Consider the following 27,922-nt stretch of genomic DNA (forward strand, 5'->3'; position numbering starts at 1 on the left):
AATCACAAGGGTTTCAATAGGGTCCTTGCACTGGAGTGCTCAGACCATAATGACAAAAATCACAGCTTACATTTCATGTTGGTTTGAAGTGAATATTTAAGCTGAAAAAATCTAATGATTTTGGTAGATCCAACCTAAAACAGTGGTGTTAATATTACTTGCTAACTTAATTTGGGTAAACTTACCCAAATTGCATGTTTCCAGGTGAAGCAATTCATTCACGTTGGTCCAACATTTCACTTTTTTTAGAGTACAACAGCAACAAATCACATTAAGGATGTGATCTTAAACCTGCCAACACTGTGCCAGCCTTGGCTAGAATTAAAATGAACCAAACTTCCTTTACTCTCAGCTTCTAAGAGCCAGACTGTGTGCTGGGAAAACCGCAACCGTGAGATCAAAGAAATTAAAGCAAATGATGACATTTTACAATCCAACCAGGTAATTTTAATTCAGTGTCAGTTAAACTAGTTTATGCTGCAAAACAGAGAGAGTTTGTGCAGAAGCTCTGAGCATCATAAAAGATGAAGCTCTGCATAACGTTTGCTGCTGTCAAGATGATTATTATTTAATTTTGCTGTGCCGTCGAGTGCAAATCATGCGTTTCAGTGCATGCACAAGCTAATTTGTTGGTCTCAGGTCTAAATAAGTCCCCGTCAGTCCATCAGCTATACCGGCTTTATCCTGCAGAGGGTCGTGTGAGTGACGGAGCCTCTCCCAGGCAGGGTGGAAGCTGGACAAGCCACCAGTCCATCACGGGGCTAACGCAGACAGACAACCATGCACGCTCACACCTACGGCCAGTTTAGACTCACAAATTAACCTGCCATGCATGTGTTTGGACTGTGTCAGGAAGCCAGAGTACACACACAAAACCCACGCAGGCACAGGGAGAGCATCGAGCCCTGAATAAGTGTCTGAGTCACTTAAAAGTCTAACGTAGCTGCCCCTCGGTCAGATTTCTTTTATATTTATAACACGGCACAAGTATGAACTGAATGTTGTCACCATAAAAGACTGTTTGGATACTTTGGAACATGTGGTTTTTACTTTTTTTTTTAGGATATCTAGCCTTGCTCGGTCAAAAGGTAACAAAATAAGCCTTAAAGTAGATTAATTTCCACACTGTTACTCATTTATTTAATCAATACAAACATACTACAACTAAAACCCACACCAAATGAGATACAACTTGTTAATTATTGATGCTTAGAGTTGCTGGAAGGCAGATTTTACCCTCACTAACCGCTTGCCCATTTCCATTTTTAATGCTAAAATAAGCAAACTGGCTTCAGCTGATCAATCTTCTCATCTAATTTGGCACAAAGCAAATAATTATTCCTGTACTAAAGGCAGCTAAATAAACACAAGAGGAAAAAAAAAAGTGTATTAAATGAGTTCCTTCATCACATAATGGCAATAAACGTACCCAGGACCAGTAAGAACCACTTGTCTTGGATGTTAAAAGTTTACACACAACTCAAAATGAGCGATTTAACGACTTAATGTTGTACACTTGACATTAACTTAATGAAACGGCAAGCTGGTCCAAATCCAGACTGATGGGCAACAGACTTGCCTTTAAAAAAAAAAAAAAAAAAAGCGAGCTGGCCAATCACCTCGGCGAAATATTCAGCAGCTACTTATGACTGCATATCAGGAATGCCAACACATGAACTGCTGCTGTGTTACTGTGAGCTGCTGTGGTGCCGAGGCATATGGTTTGCACTAAGAGCTATACGAACGTGATGACAGAGTGCTGCTGGAGGTGGCCGAGCCCTCAGATGACTGCTCGTTTGCTGGCCTGGCTGGAGCCTGCCATATGACCTACTGCTCTATGCATGAGCGACGTCCCACCCAGCACTCAGTAGCTGGCAGCGGCTCGGCGCGGGGCATTTGGCAGCCGGTTACCGACGAGGGGAAGATGGTAAACGATGTCGAAGGAAAGCGCAAGAATCTGGAAGGCCCTCTCGCCAATGCTGGATTTATTTTGTGTTTTAGTTTAGCCGCAGGGCACAGCTTCAGGCGCCCGGCGTTTCTGCCCTTATCAACGGAGATCATCGCATGACAGAATAGAAAACATACTTTGTGGGATTGTCTATCAGTTCTGTAGGAGAAGTCATGTATGTCATTCCTGTATGTCTTTTGTCTGGCTCGTAAATGCAAGATTAGATTTAATCTGGTGAACAAACAGGCCTCAAACCAGCAAATATGAAACCTCCGCCTTGGCTTAGGAGGAAATATTGCTGTTCTTTAATCACTATTACACTGCAGATGAAGATTTTACATACAAAGCATTCTAAATTTCTAAAATCTGATCTTGTTTTACAAATTAAAGTGGTCACAATAATCTCCTCCTCTAGCAGCTAATGCATTAAAAAGCAATGTTTCCATGGTAACACATCATAATTGTTTACTTTAATTTCATCACTCAATGTATATTTTGATTGTCAACATTTCACATTTTATGGTGCATTTTCGTATTTCAGTACATTTTTCATTCATTGTATATTTTACACTTTATTGTGCATTTTTGTATCTTAGTGTATTTTTCTGTTTTCTTTCTTTCTTTCTTTAAATTGTGGGGGTGATAACTTTACTCTTTCTGCTTGTGATGGGGATCAATAAAGTATTTCTATTCTAATAAACAGATTCAGTAGCTTGATAAATCCTGTAATTTTTAATCATTTTCCTACATTTTAATGCAAATACTCCACATGTATGACTGCAGGACAATGAATACCTTCATCATAGTGGTGATCTAGATGCAGGACTTGGAATAACATGATAAGGACTATGTGTTATTGGTCTATAGTTGATCATTTTTTGTAAATGTTATCAAAACTTCTTCACTTTGACAGCAACAAAGAGAAGGGACTTTCCAAATGCCAGACTTTGCAGAATTAGTCAATCAATACGAGGTAAAGCTGAAGGCTGTTGACTTTGGGAGAAATGCATGTTTGGAGGCTTTAAAGTGTTTCTCTGAGTCCCTTCTATTTGCCATTCTGAAATCATTTTGGTAAAGTGCATACAGTACGTATCCTGCACCTGATTTCAAACATGAAGCTCCACCTCATTTTATGGGAAAATACTGCACTTGTTTTACCACTATTACATTGCAGATTACAGACAAAGCATGATGAGTTTATGAAACGGCATCTATTTTTGTAGATTAAAGTGAACAGGATTATCTCCACCTCAAGCGACCAATCAGTTAAAATGCTGTTTACATGGTAACACATCATAATTTAATAACAGTCGCCTGATAAATACCATAACTGATGGTTCTTTAAATACATTTTTGATCTAATGTCTTCAGTAGCATCTTGAATGCAGCACTTTAAATAACTTTTTATTTTTTGTAATGAGGTGTTGCTACTTCAGGTTTTGCAAAACTCAGAAAGGGACTTTCCAAATGCCAAAGTTCACAGAATTAACAAATCTATCAAGTTCAAATCGAGGTTCTGTTGACTTTGGAAGAAATGCGCGGTTGCAGAATTGGAAGCATTTCTCTGAGTGCCTTCTACCTGCCATTCTGAAATCACTTGGGTATCCAGTTAAAGTGCACACTGTATACACTCTGCACCTGATTTCACTGTCTATCGCCACAGAACCGAGGATGCTTGTGTGCCACCTTGTGTGAGTCCAGCCCGGGAGAGGCTAGCTGTTAGCGAGCCCGGCTAATCCATGTGTTGGCACGGGCCCAGTGCGTGGCCATGTGTTCCTGCAGAGAGCAGCATTCCCCCAGGAGCTGCTGTCAGCACAAACTCAGGAAACAGTTATACTGTTCATATTTTTACAAGCTGCCTCTATGTGCAGCTAAAGTGAATCATAAGCTAATCATTGCCAGCTGCCTCCGGCCCTGCTCACGCTGCTCTCCAGCCCGCTACCTACTCAAGCTCGAGGTATGAGGGGAATCTTTCATATGCCGCATTAATCTCTCCCCCCCTGAAATTCATCTTCACTGACCATCCTCTGCTTTTTCCAGGCAGTTCACACAGTCTTGTAATGAGAGAGCTATTTGACCACTGACCTGATGATCCCTGAAGGTGGAGGGAACATGAAGGTGAAGCTGTCAGTGAAAGAGATGTGGAAAATTCTCCTCTGTGCTGCTGAACTTTGTAAACTTTGACCATTTTTGCAAAAAAGTTAGTTACAGCGAGAGATTTTCAACAAGACAATAAGAGATCAAAAACTTCTGAGAAAGTTCTGCAAAGTTCTAGTGATGTTTTCAGCGGGAAGTTTCCTTTAATTCCCCAGATTGTTCTTCTTAAACACGAGCTAAAGTTCTCAAAAGACGCTCTAAAAATGTTCTGAAAGTTGCATTTTCTTTCTAAAAGAGCTTCCTCAACAGCAACGTCCCCAAAACACCCTCAGAATATCGCAGGCAGAAAGTTCCACCTTTGTTAATACATCAAAAACAAAAAACACATTTCGTCTTCTTGAAGCCTCGAGAACATCTTGAAAACATTTTACCGAATGTTGGTTTGAGAAGTTTTGTTATCATGTAACATAATCTGACAACATCCTCCAAACATCCTCTGAATGTTAAAACGTTCTGTCTTAGTTCACTTTCAACCTCGTGGTAACATTATTTGAAATGATAAATATCCTTCAAACATTCTTTGAACATCAGATTAAAAATGTTTTCGTCTTTTCAAACATTACTAGAACTTGTAGGTGATGTTGTGGACGTCTCCTTCTTTCCTTATGGTTTGTGACGCCTCCATTGTTGCGAACTCTGACGAACACCAGCTCGAGCGGTTTGATTAATTTTTTGCGACTTCAAAAAAGCCTCACCAGAAGACGACTCAGGAGAAAGATTGTTCTTGCATAATTTGTCAACACAGTGTCCTTTAACTTCGATCCACTTGGCCCACTGATGTTTAAGCTCCTTTTGCAAATGTGATGATGAAGTCATGCGTGCTCCTTAACAGCAAGCATGACTTCATCATCACTCTGGGAAACAGATAGAAGTCAGATGGTGCAGGTCGGGAGAAGCAACAGTTCAAAACTACATTTGGTTGCTTCTGCTGTGTGGACGGACACACTGAAGCAAAAGCACTCCGAAGAATTGCTCTCTATTTTTTCTTGATTGCTTAAAATATTTGAGTTTTAGTGGACAGAGATATAAGGCTTTATAGCGCACCGTTACACCGCGAAATGGGAGTTATGCCCCTTGTTTCCAGGTGGAGCCATAAACTACCCTTCTATATTAAAACCGGCCTTCCTGGAATTGAGATTTGTGACTAAACGGCCTGAACTGTTGGAAGCTGCCCTGAGGTCACACAAGGTCGGACAGAACGCCTCTTCGGGCGTGTGCGCACAGACGTCGAACACATTACAGCTCGTCTTATTAATATGGATCTGCCCGCGAAGTCTCGACCGCCTGTACGGAGGCACGATGGGATGGAAAGAAACCTCGAAGATTCATGAACAGCGCTGCTCTGCTGCTCGTTCATCTTCCTTCACCTGCAGCAAACTGTCCCACCAGGGAGCAGGGATCAGACCTCGTCCTCCGCCCCCCCTGCCTCCCCCCTTGTTGCAGCCGACCAGTAAGCCCCTCTGATGGATGATGGGGGGCTCCTCTGGCGCGGATCGGTGGGAACGCTTCTGGTTCTGGTTAGCAGACTAAAACACTGCTTGAGAGACAGACTGCAGCATCCTGGCTAAAGCTAAGCTAAAGCTAAGCCAGCCCTGCAGGCCCCCGGTGTGATATTTTTGAGGCCCTGAAAGCCCTCAGTTAGTCCTAGAAAGATAGCTGCCCCCAAAACAAAAAGGATCCATCTTTAATCAGTGTCCTCTTTGGAGGGATTCCGACAGTAAATCATCTTTTCTTCGAGTTTGGCGCTTAATTGAAGGCTGCGCGTTATTAACCGAGCGCCACGAAATGAGCGACTGGCCACATGCTGCCATGAGCGAACGCCTCAAAAATGCCTTTGTTTGGGTTTTACGAGATTGACACTCATTTTTTTCCTGCATGATTGGGGAATGATAATGGCTGGAAGACAGACAGTGTAGAGTTACGAGCCGTGAACGTCCCCCTTCAGAGCAGGAACTCTTAATGTAGCTCTGTGCCGCCACTCTAATTCAATTAGCCCGCGTCAATCACTGCCGAGGTATCAAACCACCTCAGACTAATATTTGCAGAGGGGCTCTAATATCAATACGCAGGTAAAAGGGCAGCGGCCTCCCTCCCATCCATCCCCTCCTCTGCAATTATATAACCACACATGGCCGAAGCAGTGAATGACAACATTTACCACCCATCTCTCCGAGAGCGCGGGCCGCCATGGTCGAAACAGCCGCCTCTATGAGAGAGGCCTCGTGCCACGGCGATCGCCAAATGTATTTTAACTGGCATATCTTAATATTAGCTTCAGAAAAATGACACTGGTATTTGCAAAGTAAAAGGAGTCTAAATGGCCCATTTGAGCCAGAGTAAACACATTTAGCCATGAGGTCAGAGGCTGCCACACTAGAGGCAGGTTAGTTTGATAATTTTGTCAAAATGTTTAATGTCCTGCTAAACCGTTTGGGAAAAACAAGTGCGGCGCTGATATTGACTTTGGCAGCGGCCTGTATACTCAAGGCTTTAAACATGTAAATCAAATGCTCCATCTTCGGGCAAATGCAAGTCGACGTTTCATGCTCGGCTAGTGGCGGGCCCTCGCCACAGCCCGCTCTCTGACTCCTCCGTCTATACAGCGCGCGATGAACAGATAAGACAGTGTGTAGGTGCACTCGTGAGTGCTTTCGGGGGCAAACATCTTGATTCGATGAAATCTGTAAATTTGGAAATTGCTGCAATTTTAATGCAGCGTTGTCATCGCATCAGTAGGAGCTTGAAGGTGGGGAAGGAAAGATATACATGAACAAGGGAGATGACTTATTTGGGCACTTAGGTTACATATGTAAAGAAAAAAAAAAGGGAAGGGGTTCGCACCACACACACACACACACACACACACACACACACACACTCTGAATGATCAGCTGTTCCTCATCAAGCACATAAAGGAACAAACCTCACATCCAATATGTCACCCTGGATGTGAAACTCCCCCTACTAAGGTCCCTTTTCACTTTCCATGCCCGTCCTCGCGCCGCTAATTGTGCGTGCTGTCGAGCAAAGAAGCACAGAGAAACCGCAAGGTAATTTGGACGGCGCTCTCCCTCTCTGCTTTCAAGGCTTGAAACAACACACGGCCTTCCAGATGCTTCCAGGCCCGACCCAAAGCGCTGCTCCGGACGTTTACATCCAGACGGTTTCGCCGTTAGGCCGCACTGTTTGTGCTGGATGTCTGCTGTAGCTCACACACCTCCCCTCCCCTCCCCAATCACACGCAATCATGTTCGTTTCCTGCACTGCTACTAAATGTAAACCCACACACAGAGACACACAGTAAGAAAGACATCAAACCTCATGTGTTGTATAAACTCAAGTGCACACACAGACACCCAAAGAAAGCATGTTTATGCAACACAATCACTTCTGAGTTTATGATGCTTGATTCCATCCACTCTTTCTCAATGTTATTAAACTGTAAAAAAGACTGTTTTTCCTTCTCTACCTCCCCGGTTCTTTTTAGACACATCGCTCAGTACAAAGTGTGCCTCCTGACGACACTCTGTAGCTCCGCAGGCTCTCCGGGGAAATCATCGGCTTTAATCAGAAACATGCTGCGCCTCACACGCGCACATACGTACATAAGGGAGCAACAGATACATGAAAAGAGCTGGAGTGTCCTTGAGCAAGGCGGTTACACCTCTACCAGGCAACTTTGGGAAGATGTTGCAGTTAATCAGTGCAAAAGATGTGGCACGAATACCAAAAAAAATACTGAATTGTCTTTAGTTTTATTGTTTGTTTCTTCAAAAGCATCTCCAGATGTTGCTATTTTCATAATTACCTTAAAGATGCATCATCATTGTTGATGGTTTCTATTTGTGTTTGAGGTACACGATGCTCTATGAAACACCTTCTGTTTCCACACGGAATCTGTCAAAGATGATACTATCCCACCGCGTTGATAGTTTACTGTCATCAAAGCGTGAATCACGTCCGCCCCGGAGTCGAGATGTGTCACGATGACCGCGTGGTGACCAGCGTTGCCTTCTCTTCCCGTGAGGGACGTCTTACGGGTTGAGAAGTTTGATTTTTGTTTTCAGTGAGAGAAGCCAAATGGGTTTGTCAGCGGGACACACGAGGCTAAATATGATCTAAGAGGGTTCGGCCTCCGGGATGATAAGTGGGTGAAAAAACAATGGGAGCAGCGGGTGAAAGGTTTAACGGAGGGGGAGAGTTCACTACGGGTCACTGACCTTTGTGTATTTCTGAGGATACACATGAACATACACAGGACCTTAAAATTAGCTCTAAATTTCATATATCTGGTTTTAGTGCCTGCTGGGGGGGTGACAGGACCGTGACGAAGCCTCGCATGCTCCCTTGTAGGATTTTCCACTGATTTATGTTTACATGTCCCACCCTGCTGACACATTTCTAATTCTCCCACCCTTCTCGGTGACCCGGACCATCAGAGCATGACGCATCCCCAACATCTGACTGATCTCCGGTTTGTTTTCCACCGAGGACTCACCCGTCTCTCGCTCCGTCCATGGCAGCCAGCGGCGACAGGTGATGGGGGCTGCCGAGGTCCCGATCCAGCCGGTGCTGCCGGGAGGAGGGCAGGTCGGCGGCGGAGGCGGCGGCGGCGGGGTTGGGGGTCGGGGAGAGGAGCTCCACCGGGGCGCTGTGATGAGGGGTGCTGGAGCCGGCGTACAGGCCTGAAAGACAAACAAAGCGAATTCAGTAAAATGTGCCAAATACGCTCAAGGGTTTAACTTTCCTTTGAGCCAATTAAAAGTCATTTCGTGGCAACGGGATTTTTTGTTTTGACAACCTTCATCCAATCAGAGCGTTTTGTGAAATCAAATGTTCTGTTTGTGCTGGTTGTAATTTAGGGTACATTGTTTGCGCTGCCACGGGGATTGGCCCCATTTGTCCTTTCAGTTATTTTTTTCTTCTTATTACGCAATAATAAACTAAAATGTTGCATGTGTTTGAACAGTAGGGCATTTAAAGGGAGGAATATGGTGATTTTTTTTATTTATTTGCTGGCTAACTCTAGTCCAATATATCTTTAACTTTTTGATCATTTTTATATGACATTTGATTTACATTTCATTATTTTATACTCATGCCGTCTGCATGTTGCCAACTTCTACTACTGTTTCAAGCTGCAAACTATTATTAAAAACTGATTCAGGATGCCATGCAAACCAGGGACTGCAACTAATATTTGTCCCTATTTTTTAAAAATTTTTTTGTTATTAATTCTGAGAAAATGCAATGTCCATAGTTCCCAAAGCCCAAGGGGACAGCTTGATTTTGATTGGTCCATCTGATCTGTAGTTTCAAACTGAAAGGTGTTCATTTCCTCATTTTAAAAAGATAAATCATAGGAATGCTGTAAATGTTTTTGCGTGTGTGTCTAGAGAATTACTTTTCTCTCTACAATTCTGCTGCATTGCTTCTGTCCCCAGCAAACGGTAACCTTTTGGGGATGTCCTCTAAAGGTTCCATTAATGTTACTGAGGGTTACTGTCCTGCAGTCCACATTGAGCTGCACATTCACAGCACATTCATGGAACTTTCTCTGAACGTTCCCTGATGGCTCCCTCACGTTTCAAAAAATTGTAACCTTCAGGGAATGTTCAGAAAACTTTCTCTGAACGATCCCTGTGGGTTCTCTGATTGTTACCACCATAAAAAAAAAAGACAAAGTGCATAAATTAGTGAGGATGTGCAGATATACTGTGGAGCGACCTGCAGGACGAACACAGGTGGAAATGTTGGATCTGGCAGGTGCATAGCCTGTTTGAAAATGATACAGGAATGCAGGACTTCATCTCCTTTTTATGTGCAGAGTGTAATGTTATAATTTTGTGTACGAATGTGTGTGACATTTAGTGTTTTAATGGATTTCTGTGCAGGGTTAGAGTCAGCTGGTAGTCGGTGGGAGGTTAGTAGAGCATACCGGCTATTTTAAAGCTCAGTCATGTAGTTTTTAACATTTAATCAGTACGTATTATTATATCATTATAATAAAAATAAACATTATTATTGTAATAAAATGTTTTTTTAAGATAGTTAAAGGAAAGTGCTGTTGCTTCCCTGCTGAGCATCATCGGTCTGTTAGCTTTCTTTTAAAAACTAATTAATGGAACTAATGTAGTATCTGGTAGTGGGCAAAAACATCTGGAAATTGCCACTGCGGAAGACTAGTGTTTGATTTGTTTGTTTGTCAATCTGCAAGTCAAATTAGTGCAGCTTTAATATGTGATTTTTTTAATTGCTTGTGTTATGTTGTCCCTTTAAGGTTTTGTGGGAGCAAAAAGCTGGGATTAAGTTGGAATTATATGAATTGTAAAACTGAATTTCAGTAATAAAAAAAACCTCTTCCCTTCTTATACCCCTTGATTGTTCTTCCTTATGCTGGTCACCTGCAGTGTGTTGCTCCATATTCTTTCAAACATGACAACTTTCCAGCGAGTTTAATTCCATCAACACGTATCTCTGGAGGGAGCGACACGGAGTCTTTTCGGGAAAACGACTCGTCCCCTAGCGCTGTAAATTTACTCTTCTGCTTCGTTTATCGGCTGATTTCTTTCCCAGCATCCACCGAAGAGGGAAGGAGAGGAGAGGAGAGGAGAGGAGAGCGCCGCACCGACTGTCTGGGCCAGTTAACCGGCGACGAGAGCAGAAGACAGCAGGAGATGAAAGGAAGGGAAAAAGATTGGTGCTCCTGGTTTTGCAGTTTTCCGAAGGGCCCAGCTGTTCTCAAGTGGAAGCATGCCGAGGCCTGATCTGACAGCGCTCTGAAATGGTTACAAGCTTGATTCATTACCCCCAAATCATCAATCACGGACCTTAAATGTTTTCCCCTTTAGCCCCAACATCTGCTACCACACCGGCAAAAAACAGTCGACAAATAATGGCCCTGATTGCCTCAATTTCATCACCAAGTTTTGCTCGCGGAGGATCTGACGGTGCTCGAACTATGTTGCGGATTGACTGTGCAAAGCTTCTGGTTGAGAAATCTCTGTGTGAGGAGGAGATGGAGATATACCAGCCACTCAGCATAGCAGCAGGAGCATGCAAACAACTGCACTAAAACTATGATGAGTTCTTCCTCTGGTTAATCAGAGAACACTCTAATTACGCTCTATAAAACAGAGAGGGGGTTTCTCGTAAGTCTTCGCTTCAGACATGTGAATACGAGCACACTTAGCCAGCGAACAGGAAAACAAGTCGAGCTCTGACTGGAAGCATGACTCATTTTCTGCTCCACAAGTGTTAATGATGGGACGGCTGCCCACTTTGCTTCTTCCATGCATCCCATTGGCCCCGGAACAAAGTGAAAACTCATGTAAATAGAGGTCCTGATCTGCCAACCTGCGACATCTTTTGCCTTGAATTACACCGTATCCCTGACTGCTCTTGCTCACCAGAGAGAGTTCCTCGGGGGGGCTTTTTTTAAACCATTTAAAACAAGAGAAGCAGGCAGCATCCACTCGGAAACAGAGAGAGACAGACGGGTTTTTTTAGAAAAAGGGTAAGATTTGGAGTTGAGCGTTCACAGTCGCTCCGAGTTCCAGCAACAATAACAGACGGCAAACAGGGAGCGAGAACAGATTAGAGGCAGAAAACAGATGTGTCCATAAACGTGGAGGAAGCTGCGGGGCATCTCTCTCTCTCTCTCTCTTGTCTTCAGGATTGTTATAATCCATTTATCTCTCTCCTGCTCCCAATCCAAAGCGGCGTTGACTTCTCGGCGACGGTCGAATTCATCAATTAGAAGAATTTTTGGAAGTTTAAAGGCCACACGCGGTGAATAAAATTTTCCGTTTGCGGCTGCGGCTAATGGCTTTTGCAGTCGTTTGCATGACAAGGAGACAGGTTTGACCCGACACGGTTATGAAACGCAAAAACCAAACAAAAAGTGCGATGTTGTAGCACTTCCTTCATAAACAACCCTGAACAGCTAAAACGCTGATATAAAAACAGAAATTAAAGATGAATTATGCTGCCTGTGTTGTTTGTATTTGACCAAAAAAAATAAAAAAAAGGCGCTGTGAGTATGATTTTTGCTGCCCGAGAGCGCAGAATTACCACAATACATCTGCAGGAATGTTGACATGGCTGTTGATTACCACCAATGACTGTGTGATTGCTTTGCCAGGTGTTGGGATTTCTGGCGGTCAGACCTCGCTTGCTGGCCTGTTCGTCTGTTTTGGAATAAATACTCCCTGGCCATCGATATTCTGAGACGCGGCCAGTCTTTTTGTACTCGCACTTCAACCGCGGAGGATGTTTCTGCTCCTCCTGGATGTTGGGTTCAATTAATTAAGCCCTATTACTTAGCAAAATACACGTTTTTGTTGAATCTACGCTCTATTTAACTTCCATTCGAGCGTGTTTTGCGAAATTTGTAAGTAGAAACCCCGAGTTCTTGTGTTCGCATAAGGATTCGATTACTTAATGCCTTCATTAGGGGAAGAAGTTGCACTGTCACGGTGTTGGATGACAGGGCCAGCATCTTGTGTGCACCTGTGAAGATGTCTTGGCCCAGCGCTGGAGAACGTCCATCTTTGCCGTTGTAGAGGTGCTGCGAGGACGCCGAGCTCTGGAGGTGCTGCATGGACATGCAGTCGCTCAGGACGTCCTGCTCCAGGTGAGGGCAGGGCCGAATCTGCCGGGAACACACAGAGATCAGAATATACATCAAATATTTACGACAAACACAGCTATGTAGAGAGAAAACTCCTGCAAGATTTCACAACCAAAGAACAGAGCTTCAGTTTTGTCTGTTTGTGGGTTGGGCCCTTTGTGGGATGTGTTTTTGTGTTTTCTCATTTTTGCGATAATACGATAGTAAAGTTAACTTGAAACAGTAATTCAGCAAATAATAATAAATTGTCAGTCAAGGGGAACCAGAAGAAAGACCACATGCTTCTTGTTGAGTCATGCATTGGCTTTACACGTAATGGGTAACTGATCACGGTACCAACTCAGAGCCAATCTGAGATTTGCTTCTGTTTCTCCCGCTGCCAGCAGTAATGGGGGCAACTGAAGACACATTTCAGCTGGATACTCGATCACACGCCACGAAGGAGAAACTTAAAACCGAAGGAAACTTGTGTCACTTGGCGAAATGGGCCATCTGCCTTATGGATCAGTGCAACAGCTGACCTCTGTTGTATACATCAGCGGATTTCTGTGTAATAAAACATTACAGTTGCTGAGGTACACACCGGGACTGTACTAACAACCACGTCGCTCCTTCGCTCAGGAGGCTTCGCTTCAAAGACCCTGAAAAAATCAGCACAGGGAATGTGACGGTGCAATCGCTTATTATCTGATGTAGGCGGAAAGAAAAGTAACTTTAAACCAACAGTGTGTAATGTAACCATGAGCTAAGACTGGAGAAAGTGGGAAACTACCAAAGGTCTTACTGGAATCTGCCATGTACAGCTCAGTTGTTTTTTCCCCTAAAAGTGAAAGGATAGGTTTGGTTTCTTCTTGTCAACTAATCACACAAACCCAAGACTGAAACCAACCACGACATGATGCTTCTAACCTCATAACATGAAGCCTAATATAGTTGTTTCTTCTGCTCAACTGTTATCCACAAACTATTGAAGTCCCTCCTTAATCACTGATTAGACTCATAAAAACTCAACTCCCACAATAAAAATGACACATTAACAAGTTCCGTGGAAATAGCCTCTTCCTGCCTTACAATTGCTCAGATGTAAGCTCTAGAGACCTGCCGCCACCATAGACTGTATAAAAGATGGACGCAGCAACCGGCCCTGAAAAATGAAGCCAACCCGGAAGTGTCAAAAACCTGCAATATCACTACGTCCGCTAGCTGCTGGCTCCAAAAAGCCCTGGCTCCCATAGACTGGAATTGGAAAAGAAGTGATCACAGATCATGAAATACTGCATTCCTACAGCTCAGGATTTGTTTCTTATTAGTTTTTATAGTCAAATCCAGAGATCAGGTGGCCAATCTGAAGATAAAGCAACACTGAATCTTTTAAAAATCATCAACATTTTGCGGGGGAAGGGGCGTGGCTGGCTTGATTGACAGTCGGCAGCAACCATACAGACGAAGCGAGCAGAAGGCGGTAAATGTGGGCGGGCAGAGAGGGCCCGCCTCTCAATCCATCTGACCAATCACTGCTCCTATGGCTCCGCCCCCCTCCGTCACTGGCTCCAAAAATCCAAGATGTCAACCAGGAAGTAACAAAACCCTGGCTTCATTTTCTCAGTGCAGATACCAACGAGTGACGTCACGGTAGCTACGTCCATCTTTTATACAGTCTATGGCTGCTACGTGCTGCGGCTCGAGCACACCAGCTCACCTACAACTCTGCACAAACATTTTCAAACTTCTAAGTTGTAATATTGCACTAATTAAGCCATACAAGCTGGAATTGGAAACCTATTTTGAATATAATGATCCAGACTGACTGGTTTCTTAGATTTATTACGTTTTAAACTCTGTCTGTTTGAATCTGTGTTTTTCAGATTGGAAATGCTCACCAGACTGCTCATGATGAGTCTACCAGCTTGTAAAAATAGCATATGGGCATGTTAACGAGTTAAAAAAAAAGCTTGGAGGGGGCCTGTTGACTGATATGTTCCTTCAGTATGACGAACACTTACATAACTGACATTATTTGATTAGTTTATGGGGGAAAACATTTCATCATTTGAGATCTAATTTAAAACTATTTTGATCCAGTGTTAGGGCGTATTCTGTTACATCCTTTACCCTTCAATCTAAATGTGTCCACTGCTATATATTAGCAACACAACCATAGCGTTGACAGGGAGGTCAACTAGCTACTTTACTGTTAAACCTGTATGTTTAGTTAATTAATGCTTGGATCACACGTTTCCAGTTGTAACCCTCTGAATCCCAAGAAGTTTCTGTGCATTTATGCTCACATTTTCACTCACTGTGGGTTCATTTGTCACTCCAGTATAAAGTCCTGCACCTCTATGGAACCAACACAACCACGGATAGAAGGAGAGAGAGTAGTATGACAAAGTTATAATGCCAAAAGTCATTTTTAAAAATGTATGAAAGTTGAATTTTTTTGATTATGTATTCTACAAATATTAAAGACAAAAAAAATGGAATCAGCATGTACAGCATTTTTGCAGCTTCCCACAGATGTTAATGATACTGGAAACTAAATATTGGCTCTACATACAAGAGATATTTTACTACTTACACTTTTTATTTGTTTCCATACTTGTCTTCTATCTGTTCTGTGTAAACACGGCCTGCAGCGAGCTGAAAAATCCCTGAATTCTTGCCACATGACTGTTGCTCACAGTTGAGTCACTAATGTCTTCATGACTGTGCTGAGGAGAGCAGATTCTTTTTTTTTTTTACAGATTCTGGTTAGAACAAATGGTTCATTGTTGGTAATTTTTTTAACGAGACGTGTAGAACAAAGTGGATGGGATGAAATATCATCATTTTAAGAAGGGATTTGGTTGTTTACTGACCAAAAGATGCATCACAGATGAGCACTTTAATGACTGTCAAGTTGAAAATCCGACGATTCTTTCTGCTTTTACGGTTTCTGGCTCTGATAAATGGTGTCATTCTGTTTTTTTTCTTTAAAAAAAGATAACATGTGCTTCAAACCTTTATGGGCTTCAGAGGGTTGATTTAGTATTATGTATATCTCCAATAAACACCTGTTATAACTTGGCCGAATGTGAACGGATCATTTGCATTCAATATAAGTTTTTGTCATCATGCTGTGATGTGAACTATACTGACTAATCCATATTTCTCTGTGGAGTGTTTAATAGCAAGAAGTGATAACTTTATGATGCCAAAAGGCCCCAAAACCTGGCAGCGTTGCTGTGAGTCATATGAACCAGTGAGTCAAGTGTATTTTTACAACACAGAGCTCTATTTACAGGCGACAAGGACAAAGTCATCCATCGAGCTTTTTTCTTTTTTTTCCGCCCCGTCATCATTCCAGCGTTTTGAAATCAGTCAGATTTTCTGTCTGTCCATCGATGCACAAATCCAACCTCGGTTATTCCATAAAAATCAACTCCACATTTTTGATTTTGTGGCCGAACTGTGGGCGGAAAAAATTCCCCGCTCGTATCAACACATCGACTCTCTGCCCTCTGATTATTCCCACGGAGTTCATCCACCGCAACGAGCCAAGCGGACAGATGATTTTATCTCTGACTTCCATCTTTCAGGACCTTCAGCCTATCTGGCTCCTGGAATCACAAGTCATTAAGCTTTTCAACGTGCTCTCTTTTTTTTTTTTCTTAAAATTTTTACAGCTGGCATCATCCGCATTTTGATTTCACACTTAGATACTGTATATCAGTGGATGTGTGTGTGTGTGTGTGTGTCCTCCTGGGGATCATCATGAGTGCCCAGAGAAGCATTCATCACATGTAATTGGTGCTCTGTTTTCTCCACAGCGACACTCCTAACAGTTTCTTTTTTCTTTCCTTTTTCTGGGCCGACTCCAAGAGTGGAGTAAGAGCGTTTGTTTGACATTTGTCCATAACATCTGGCCACTGGGGTATTCCGCACTACAGCTTATTAACAATGCTACAAGCACACATGTGTTTCCCTTTACGGCGCTAAGCAAAGGAACACATCATCCAGCCCTGCCACTATCCAGCCCTTTCCACAACAATGAGCCCTTTCTCTCTGTTATTTACTCGCTTCCAGTCAGGGGAAAGAATGAGCTTTTGACCACGAGCACGATGAAATGTGGTCGAACCTGATCTATTGTTGGGGGAAACGATTCTCAGAGATGCCCCTCCATCCCCCTTCCCCCCAGACCCCAGCCTCAAAACCCCTCAATTAAACCGACTAAATGGATTTGCGGATAATGCGCATCGGAGCAGGAGAGATTATATGAAGTGGTCTGTTTGTACAACTTGTAGCTCTGCTGTATTGACTTGAAGAAGGTTTACACTGGAGGCTGAGCAGGAAGAAAGATAAACAGCAGCATTCAAGCTGGTTATACAGTTGGGATGTAGCCTACACAGGAACAAAACCGCCCATATGTGCTGAACATATGCCAACTGTAAACAGGATTTAAGGGATCATCACTTGGATTAGATAAACCTGTCTGAATCGCAAACATTGTCTTAATGGGTCCCGTTGACATTATAATGTTGCATCAGTTTAATATTGCGTGTAATTTAAACTCAAATGTCTGTGTTGGTGGTTTAAAGCTAAATTCAAGTTGAGGTAACTTAATGAAAATGACTTCGTAACTTACATTTTCTTCACTTCAAAAAATAATTCAAGGAATCTATTCCTGCAACTTAATTAAATGCATGGCTGCAGGATAAAACAATTCAATTTACTAACTGATAGAAACCTTTAAAGGTGTAAACATTACTTTGATGGGTTGGATTGTGACAATAATGCTGGTAATTGCATCAATTTAATATCATGTGAAATTTAAACTTGAATTCAAGCTAAATTCAAGTTGAGTTAACTTAATGAAGTTAACTTGATAACTTAATCTCAAGTCCCCTTCCCTTTTCTTATCTTAAGACTGATAATTTAAAATATCTATAATTAAAGAGGAAAAGCTAATTTTCTTTAACTCAATTTAGTTCGTTGGTAGAGCATCATTTCATTAGAAGTTGCCATAACTCAAAACAAAAGCAAACTGTTGTTCTATTTTTGTTGTTGTTGTGTGTAGAGTTTTTAGAATGACAAATGGACCATGACAGATAACCTTTAACAGTATTGCAGACTTCAAGCTCAATTTTTGCTTTAACTCAATGCTCAAAAGACAAAAAGAACTGCAAATACAAATAGTTTTTGACTCTTTTTGCCCCTTTGCCTTTTCTTCCCACATCGCTGGTTGATGTAAAGTTTGTTTCCACTCCAGCACAAAGCATCTTACCTTCCTACGCACCTGTTGCTCTTTGGCCGAGTGGATCTTGACATGTTTACGAAGGGAGCTGGGATCCGTGTAGCGTTTGGTGCAGCCGGAGATCTGACATGCGTACGGTTTCTGTGGCGAGAGAGGACGTATTATAGAATAAAATGCATTTAAATTCAATTTACAGAGCAACAAATACACTTTACCAAGGAAGAAGCAGAACAGCGAATGGAGAAAGTGCAAAAAGAAGCGACACTGAAGATGTGAAACTTGTTGAAGCAAAGGCAAAGTTAAAGTCCTACCTTTCAGCTGAGAAAGACTTAATTTGAAGAAAAAGGGAAGAAGGGCAGAAAAAGGATGAAAAGAAATATTTTAATAACAAAATATCTTCATGTAAGACACAATTTATTTATTGTTCAGGATTTAAAGCTAATTGCTGTATATTGTGTTTCACTACAGCTGCATTTACAGTATCCCACTTTTTTTTTTTATATCCCCTCTCACCGGTAAGGCGATATACGTCTTTATTAGCTCTGGCTCCATACCTCCACCGTCTCTCTAAATAAGCCATTGTTATTCCAAGACGCAAACAGTCCCACTCATATCCGCCATATTTATTTTGCCAAGCAACGTACCCAACACAGCACAGAACTCCCCCGAGTAAAAAAAAAAAAAAAAATCAACTTCTGTGTAGGCGAAATATCATTAAAGCTTGAGAACGATTTTCCCCCAAAGTGTTTCTGGCAGGGCAGGCGGCTGGGCAGGCACCGCGAAGGCCTTAGCGGGGTGTTAATGTGAAGCCATAAGCATCGGGGTCCCAGATTAGCTGTATCATTTGGCCTACTGTGGAAAGAGTGGGTGGTGGAAGAAAATCCATTACTGATAGAATAACACAAGTCCGCATTCACATTTCTACGTAGCTGAAAATTCTGAATGATTTACTATCGCATGCAGCAAACGTACTGGTGGCTGGCCAGCGCACGAACACAGGGGAAAGTATTCTGGTAATATAAATATTATAAAAATACTGCTGAAATGAAATTGGTTTTCAGTTAATCTTTCTTTTTTTTTTAAACAAGGTAGTGAATGAAAGAGAATTTCAGCCACTTAAGCTCTCTTTGCGCTCGGCATTTATTCTCTCTGTGCTCGTAAAGTCTAAATCCACCTTTCTGACCAGTTAATGGAAAATAAGGGGGACCTCTTTCCACAGTGTTAAATAAGGAGAGACCCTCTAATATTATTCAGATCACACAAAGGCTGGACAAACAGACTAAAGAACAGTTTCTATCCACGGGCCATCAGGCTCCTGAACGCAGCATAAACACATACATCGCTGCTCCATCCACACAGACTGCTACCTCAATGTCCACACTGTATATTTATTTATATATTTATTTAACTATTTATCATTCTCTCATCTGTGCAATACCTGTCTATGTGCAATATGGGGTCTTCTGTAACTGATCTTGGTTGTAAATATTACACTGGTTTATTTCTCTGTATATTGTTTTTATTACTATGTCTATTATGTTTATATTTTCAATGCACCTTAATATGGCAGCTATCTTAAATGTCGTCATGCACCATGCTTGATGACAATAAAGCATTCTATTCTATTCTAATACAGTATTCTAAGGTTCACAAATTAGCTTTAGAGGAGGAAAAATCTGCACTTTTGTTATAAAATAAAACAAATGAAGGTTATATATGTCACCTGTCTGTCCATCCTAGAATAGAAACGCCTCCTGTTTCCTAATCTTTTCCTTTTGTTGGGCTTTTTCTTTCTGTGAAATGAGGGTCAAATGTTTTTCAGATTGTAAAACTCCCCCGAGACAAATTTGCAATAAAATAAGTGATTCTAATCCAATACGCTTTCAGTTTCAGCCAATATCTCTTCGTGGTCTGCTAGCCGGCCGTTCTGTGCTGCAAAAAAAAAAAAATCCAGTTTTTGTACACAGAGTGGCTCCAATTGATCTGCACAATATTATTTCTGTGCACGTTCAAGCTTGTGCATGTTCAGGACGGAGGGATGTGAGGGCAGAATGGTAAATCTGGCAAATGCTAACTGTCTAAACAGGCTAACTTGCTAATCATAACAATCTTTCTGCAGAAATGCAGACTTCATCCCTCTTTAACTTGACTGTAAAAAGACTCTATGGCAGCAGCAAAAAACTGTAAACTCTGAATTTGGAGTCGTATAAACACCTGCTTTACAACTGCATGAAATATATATTTTACCTCATGTAAGGCCTACTCAGTATTTCTGTGCTGGTTGGTTTTAACTGAGAAAGTGCATATTTTTCATTAATTTTGTGTTTCTATTAGCATCATCAGAATGAGTTTAGGTTGCAGCAGTGTGATAAAAAAAAAAAAAGAAGTGTAAATTATATTTAAATCAAGTGGAGAAAAGTGGAAAGTTCCCTCCAACAGCAGAGAAAACAAATAACCCCGACTTACTTAAGTGCATAATTTGAGCCAAACAACTTATTTACTCCCTGGCTGTGTTGGCGTGCGGATGGTGATAAAGTGGGTGGTAAATTGGTGGAGTTACTGAGACATGACGAGTGGCAGCGATGGCTGACTCAACCTTTCCTTCCCGTTGCACAGGTCGGGGGGAAAACAGGCGAAGCTCTGTCTGAGCCTCAGCTCCGATCCAAGTCCGTTACGGGCGCAAACTGCGACTTGGTCTAATGGCACTGATCGTTTAATGATCTGTGGCGTGTCACTGCTCGAGCAGAGAGAGCGAGAACGCCGCACGGCTCGCTGACTGACAGCAAATTAAAGTCTAACACTGTCAAGATGTGGAAATACCCATCGAGGCTTGGATGGCGACGCAGTTTTTTTTAATGCTGTAAAAGCAAAGGAGGGGTACGGCATGAGCATACATCACACATACATCACTGCTCGCTTCTCTGCAACTACATTTTTGCATTTTTGCATAAAGTAGAACCCTAAATGGATTTAATAGAAAGTAAATGCAGCCTTTATCTGACACATGTAAACATTTATAGGTCATAATTTTATGCGGCAACCCCTTCCGACCACCCAGGACTGCTTTAACTGTTGGCCCAGGACTTTTTAAAACATTAATCCACTCTGGTGAAACATCGGGAGGTGAGAGAGCAGGGACTCTGACCGTGTCCAGGTGAGTGCGCTGGTGCTTGGCTCGATCGCTGGAGTTGCTGAAAGCTTTCTGGCAGCCGGGGTGCTGGCACAGGTAGGGCTTTTCTCCTGTGTGGCTCCTCAGGTGGATCTTCAGGTTCTCCAGACGGGAAAACGCTTTGTTGCAGCCCTCGAACTGTGGAGGAGGAAAGGGAAGACACGATAATATCACATGGGCACAAAGACAACCAACGCCGGGGCAGGTACGCACGAGACCACACAGGAGGGGGGGAAATAAACTGAACGCCCACGTGCACAGAAGAAAAGAAATCAATCAGTGTAAAGCTGTAAATTTGGGTACAATGTGGGTTCTGTATATGTGTGACTCAGAAATAAGTTGTCCCACTCTTTCCCACACACACACACACACTCTCCACAACACATTCAGCAGCTATTGAAAATGCTTAAGAACACGGGTGGCATAGTTGTGAGCATTTTTTCCATGGCTCTTGAGTTACGCTGCCAATCCAAGGACCTTTTGTTGAAACCACATCTACTTCAAAAAAGCAGGTCTGACGGTACACCTGCCTCAAGGCCGCCGCCGCCGCCGGGGAGGGGGGGAAACTGGAGTGTGCCATACAGCGGCGCTTAATGGGCTGTAATGCATAGCACGAGATAAGTATTCTGCTGCGCATAGTGCATTAGACTGACAAGTGACAGTGACTGTAAACAAGCTCATATCCGACCCAGCTTGGCTCATTTGATCCCAACCACTCAGCCAATGAACACCACAGATTTGTTAACATGTGAATGATTCATGAGGCGTCTCGCATGTCCGCCGCTGCTCTTGAGCAGAAAACGCGGCTGATTGGCGGACGAAGGCGGTTCCCCCCGTCAGGACCCCCCGCAGGGACCGCTGGGTAAAGAGTCACAAAGTGCACAGTGCGCACAATAGTATGGGAAGCATAGTTCAGTGTTGCATGTATTCACTTAATCCCCACAGTGGATGCATCGCCGTGAGACAGTCGAGGATCTACTTCTGTGCAGACACTTGTTTAAAACACTGACAGCGAGCGATGAAAGTCAGATCAAAACTATAAACTGAAAATTTAACTTAAATGTTTGCTTGTTTTTAAACAGTTTAGTAACAAGTTGTAACACGGTTTCTCTTACAGCTCTTCATGTGCAATAACATCATGTTAACGCTGATTTTTAAATGACTTTTTGAGGGCAATAAAGTCAGAAATGTAGCACTGCTATTCTGTACGTACAGTTCTATATTTACAGGTGGCTACTTTATCCATCACGCCACATCTGTACATATCCATGTGTATATCCATTATGCCACATCTGTACATGTGGAAGGTGTACATAGTTTTTATTATGTCTTAACTTTCAGCCTTATTGTACTTTTGTATTTCTTGTTGTGTTTCTTCAATGCTGCTGTATCATGTAAATTTCCCCAGTGAGGGATCAGTACAGTTTATCTTATCCTATTTTATCCTATCTAATCGTATTATATCCTGTCTTTTCCTATCTTATTTTATCTTAATCCAAGTTAATCATATCCTTTACCTTATCCTGTTATTATAGTTTGTCTAATCCTATCAAATCCTGTTTTATCTTATCCTATCTTAATCTTATCCAATCTTATTTTATCCTATCTTATTTTGTAACATCTTAATCATATCCTATCTTAATCTGATATCATCCTATCTTATCCTGTCTAATCATATTATATCCTGTCTCATCCTGTCTTTTACTCTTATTTTATCTAATTTTATCTTCTTATCCTATGTTATTATAGTTTGCCTTATCCTATCTAATCCTGTCTTTTCTTATCCTACTTAGTCTTATCTTATCTCATCCTATTCCTATCTAATCTGAATTTATCCTATCTTATCTTGTAATATCGTAATCATATCCTATCTTTATTGTATCTCATCCGATCTTATCTTATCTTAATCTTATCTTTTCCTATCTTATGCTAACTTATCTTATCCTATATAATCTTATCCTGCAATATCTTAATTTGACCCTATCTTATCCTTTCTTAATCGTATCTCATCCTATCTTATCCTTAATTTATCTTATCCTATCTTAATCTTATCCTATTGTATCCTATCTTATCTTATCTTAATCTTATCTTATCCTAACTTATCCTATTGTAGAAGTTGGACACTACCTTCTAAGGTACCACATTTCTGCACAGGCCTGAGCTGATCTCACTACAAACAGAACTTCATCTACAACCTGTCGCCGCCATGTTGCGGTCTCTGCTGTCCATTGTGCCGCTGACCTTTAGTGAAGCCGGCTGACAACAGGTCGGGTTACGGCTAAGGAGACACCATTCTTCTAATGGGCCTTCAGCTACATCGAGGCTCAGTGCTCATCCCTGGTCTTCTTCATTCACTCAGGCAGCACCAGGCCAGGCCTTCTATTCACCCGGGCTCCATTTAATATAGGCGAAACCTAAGCCTGTCATGGTAGAGCCGTTTTGGGTGACCATGCTGATCTGTGCATGTGCCTGTGCGGCTCAGTAAGAGAGTCTTAATCTGCCCAATTATGGCCGCACAACACATTGATCCTCGTGAGGTTTAAAAGAGCTTTGAGTCGATGAGTTTGGAAACAAAAGCTTTGTTTTGCAGCGATGACACGGATGCTTTTCTCTCTAATTGTATGAAGTTGCACTAAAAATATACGGCGATGGTGAAGCTGAGCAAACACACAGGATGTGGGTTTATAAGTGCTTCCAAAAGAGAGCTAAGCCTGACATTTAAACTTGACATTGATATCTTACTCTGAGAAAAATAAAGATGCTTCTCAGCGAAACCATTTTTTTTTCTGATCAGCTAAACTTCTCCAAAGCACCAACACACATTCACAAAATACAAATACAACAACTTCACCTCATTAAATTACAAAAAAAGGACTATTTGTATAATTACGGCTACTATTCAAGCACTTAGCAGTAATAAAACATGTTACTGATTTACCGATTCATGTGTCTGGATGCCGATTTGACTATGTTTTGTTCTTTAGAAATGATCATATAACACCTTGTCTACCGATTTTTACTATGTGGTTGCAGAGACCTTGTAATCAGAGACCTCACAGTTTGATATTTTTCTTGTTTTTTCCCCCTTCCGATCTAATTTCTGTTTAGATTCAGCTCGGTTTCAGTGAATTTCCAGAGTGGGTTTTGCTGTCACTTTGGGTTATTGTTCAGAATGTTCAGCCTGCTTTAGGGCTTTCTGGTGAGGTTCTGTCACTGTTTTTTTATATTTTTGTTTATATTCTGTTCCTTATATATCCAGTGTAATTCATTACTCTTAACCATTGATGGGTGGGTTTTTCTTTTAGGTAAAATGCTCCTTTTCCAGATGATATGACAGAGATAATGTTGTTATTTCACTGGCGACAAGAGTGTCACATTTGACACTTAACTTTCTAATTTCAAGGCCCATTTGTGCACCTTTGATTGGACTGATGTTACTTTAATTACCCACATGTTTTAAAATATGTTATCAATTTTACCTGGAACCAAAAATCTGACCAATTCAATTTTCAATATTATAATAAGCTGAGGTAAGGCTTAGTGGTGAAACGTCTACCTATAGTGCCAATAGGAAATGCAGAAAACATGCAATGTGATCACGTCTACAAGGTCCGAATTCCTGCAGCAGCAATGCAAACTTGCAGTTAGGAGCACCGAAATGAAAGATGAGGAAAAACATCAATGTCGACATTACGCACGGACAAATGCTGTCCAGCGTTTGGCCTTCATCCAAGGAAAATGTCTTTAAAAGATCACACAATCCTGTGTAGCGGAAACTTATTATTCTAGACTTATGCCAATCAAATGTTTTGGATGGAAACGAGGCCGGCAGCGACGGTGGGAAAGTTTAATAAAAATCTGAGGAACATCCGCACCGCCACAGCAGTCATGACAGACGCAGTCCATGCTGACTGCTGAAACATGGCGCCGAGCATTTGGAGTTCGGAAAACAAACACGGCCGTTATTGACGTGCCAAACCTGTGTATTTATGCATAAGGGAATAATCACTCTTTCATTGCTTTCTTTTCCGCAATACAAATTTGAGGCTAAATTATAGTTAGGGGTCCGTGGAGGAAACCGTGTTAATCGTGTCGAGCGTATTATTACTCGGGGAGCTGGACTCGCAGGGAGACGGCCGGAGGTTTTCCTGCCTGCTGGGAAGCCAATAGGCACTGCCACCTCTAGGCATGGACGCTACCCAGAAAGCCTGCATGAAAAATTTTATGCTCGACGTAAGATGTTTAAGTGTGGCCAATCTGCCGGGTTAAATGACTTCTTTCAGTGAGTTCAGTGGCTGTCAGGTTCATTTTGTAACTTTGTGGTGCTGTTCAAATGAAATGCACTGCCGGTACTGAAGGATGTGAAACAGTGATCATGTGGGCTTTATTTTTGGTTAAGGAGGGGAAAAAAGCAACCCAATGCAATTACACATCCCAGGTTATGTGTTTTCATTCCCACTAGACTGACCGATAAAAGCCTCTAGAAATAATATATGCACGTTTGGAAGCTTCATCCACGAGGAAAAATAGAATCTGTATAGAAAGCAAGCATGGAGAGATCAATTTTACCTTTGATATCGGCTATGAAAACACTTTAGCCGGTGCTAATCACATTAATTGCTTTAAACATGTTTAGCTTTCCTCTCTGAAAAGCCCCGTCTCGCAGTAAACCAGCCCCATCGCCACACGAAGCCCTGTTTGACACCATCTCACTCTGGAGTCGGGGGGCTCAGGAGCTCGGTAAACATTGGGGATGACAGCGGGGTCCTGACACGGCTGAAGGGGGCTGAGAGCGGGTTGAAAGGCGGGACGGGCAGCTGATCACAACAGACAGATTATGGGCCCAGCATGCGGACGAGTGGAGGTTGCGTCGCGCCTGAGGCCTTCATGGGAAATGACTCCTGACTGGCAGGGAAAAAAGGCCAAACAGTGTCGGGGCTAAAAGGCGGCAGTGTGCCGCTCGCTCCCCGCATGCGGCGGCTCATTAGCAAACCTGCAGGAGCTGCGGACCACGGGAACAAACCGGCCGTTATGGAGGGGCGCTGGGGGAAATATGGCTGCTGACATGTGCAAAAGAAATCTGATTAAAAGCCTTAATGAATGGCAGAAGAAGAAGAAGAAGGATGCAGAGAGAATGAGAAGTAAAGCAGAGGTTCTTGTTTCTTGCAGCCACCTACAGGAGCCCTTTTTTTTTTTCTCCAAGTGTAATCTCCAGGATTTTCTCTCCTGCTGCAGATGTGAGGGCAGCCTTTGATATCTCCTTCAACCCTAATCTCTCTGGCCCCGGGCAGTAATTGTAGCTCAGGTCTCCGACTAATGATGGAGAGATTGTATTCAACTGTTTCGCCTGCTAACTAGCATGAAATCCACTATTACTCATGTTCAGAGGCCTCCCCCCCAATAAAAGAAAAACCTACAACATCCAGGCTACATTACCCTAAAGCCTGACAGACACGACGGAGGGCAAAAAAGTTTCGGGTGCAAATGAAAAAATCGGCCAAATAAAACATGTTATAAAGTGCCAAAGCTCAAAAGCAGGTTGTATAACATTATGAAAAACGAGAGAGGGGGGTTTGGAGGGAATGAGTTGGTTTATCACAAGGTGTCTTTCTCTGCCCCTGACCAACGAGGAAAACCACCAACACTTCGGGATCTGTTCGGAGGGGAGGCCGAGCAGCAGAGTGGCCCGGCTACGGATGAGAGGAACATGTGCATTTAATCTGCCTGCTTCCAAATGCCCTGTGGCAACCACAGCAAAGAGCAGAAAAACGTAAATGGATGAAATTATATCCATATGATTCAACGAGACAGCTAAGGAGAGGCAGGTTTCTCATGCGCTTCGTCAGGATACAAAATTAAACACAGCTTGGCTAAAACATTTTGCATTACATAGTTTACACATATCATTTCCACTGCGAATCGGGACCCTTTTTTTTTTTTTAGCAGCCAGCCTCATCTGCTGTGAATAGGGCTTTAATTAGAATCAAAGACAACGATTTTCTTTTTCTGTTTCCCAACGACAGGAATTAATCCTCTCACACTTGCTTTGCGTCTCCTCGAAGCGTCTTCTCTCTCCTCGTTTTGAGGAAGTCTTGATTTATGAATGGCGAGATATGAGCACACACACACACAACACACACACACCAAATGGCTGGGAGTGTTGTCCAGATGCGAATGAACATGAAAACGGAGCAAGAGCTCAGCCGATAAATTGGTGGGAGGAAGTAGTCATGTAAATGACTAGAGAAATTGTACTTAACAGCCATTTTGCACTCATGCCTGAATAGTTTTGGGGGCCAGATTAAAAACTATGTGGATGGCACAACAGGAAGCCTTCCTATGATGACTAAATGGGGGCTGCTCACATAATGAGGCGGTCCAGCTGTTTTGTTCCTCTCGCAGGCTGTTTGCCGAAGATTGAGGAGGAAGTGGAGCAGTGATGGAGGCCTGGCACAGCCTGGCTGCACAACAACACGGTGAGCTTTCATGGAAGCACTTAACCTGCTGTGATTCAGAGGCCTTCTTTCAAATGTCAACCAGCTCCGCAGCCCCTGCATCAGATTAGAGAGCTAAGATGTGATTTCCTTTCAAACCGGGCAGCCTGGGGTTTACTGGTTCACCAGGTTGAGGGGGGAAAAGGAAAACAGGGTCACGTTCTCAAAGGGATGAGGCGGACTGACAGGGGGAAAGGATATGTGTTGTGTGTTATCATACGGCGTTAGCAGGAAACCAGCCCTGCTTTAAGAAATATCATGTCTCTTAAATGGTTCCGCTTTATTTAGA

The 27,922-nt window shown here is 42.5% G+C and overlaps 1 protein-coding gene across 2 annotated transcripts in view; it reads right to left on the bottom strand.

Moving 5' to 3' along the window:
- glis1b (GLIS family zinc finger 1b) overlaps nt 1-27,922 on the bottom strand; it is a 103,650-nt gene that overhangs the window by 27,257 nt on the left and 48,471 nt on the right. The window contains exons 5-8 of one of the 2 annotated variants that reach the window (XM_008283909.1): nt 21,116-21,277; nt 18,013-18,111; nt 12,617-12,758; nt 8,604-8,790 (exon numbers count right to left, since the gene is read on the bottom strand). In XM_008283909.1, the coding sequence (XP_008282131.1) occupies nt 8,604-8,790; nt 12,617-12,758; nt 18,013-18,111; nt 21,116-21,277 (590 nt within the window). Of the gene's footprint in view, nt 1-8,603; nt 8,791-12,616; nt 12,759-18,000; nt 18,112-21,115; nt 21,278-27,922 lie in introns of both variants that reach the window. The other variant, XM_008283908.1, reaches the window with a different exon arrangement.

Source organism: Stegastes partitus, unplaced genomic scaffold (assembly GCF_000690725.1).
Source record: "Stegastes partitus isolate 25-593 unplaced genomic scaffold, Stegastes_partitus-1.0.2 Scaffold332, whole genome shotgun sequence".
Lineage (NCBI taxonomy): Eukaryota > Metazoa > Chordata > Actinopteri > Pomacentridae > Stegastes > Stegastes partitus.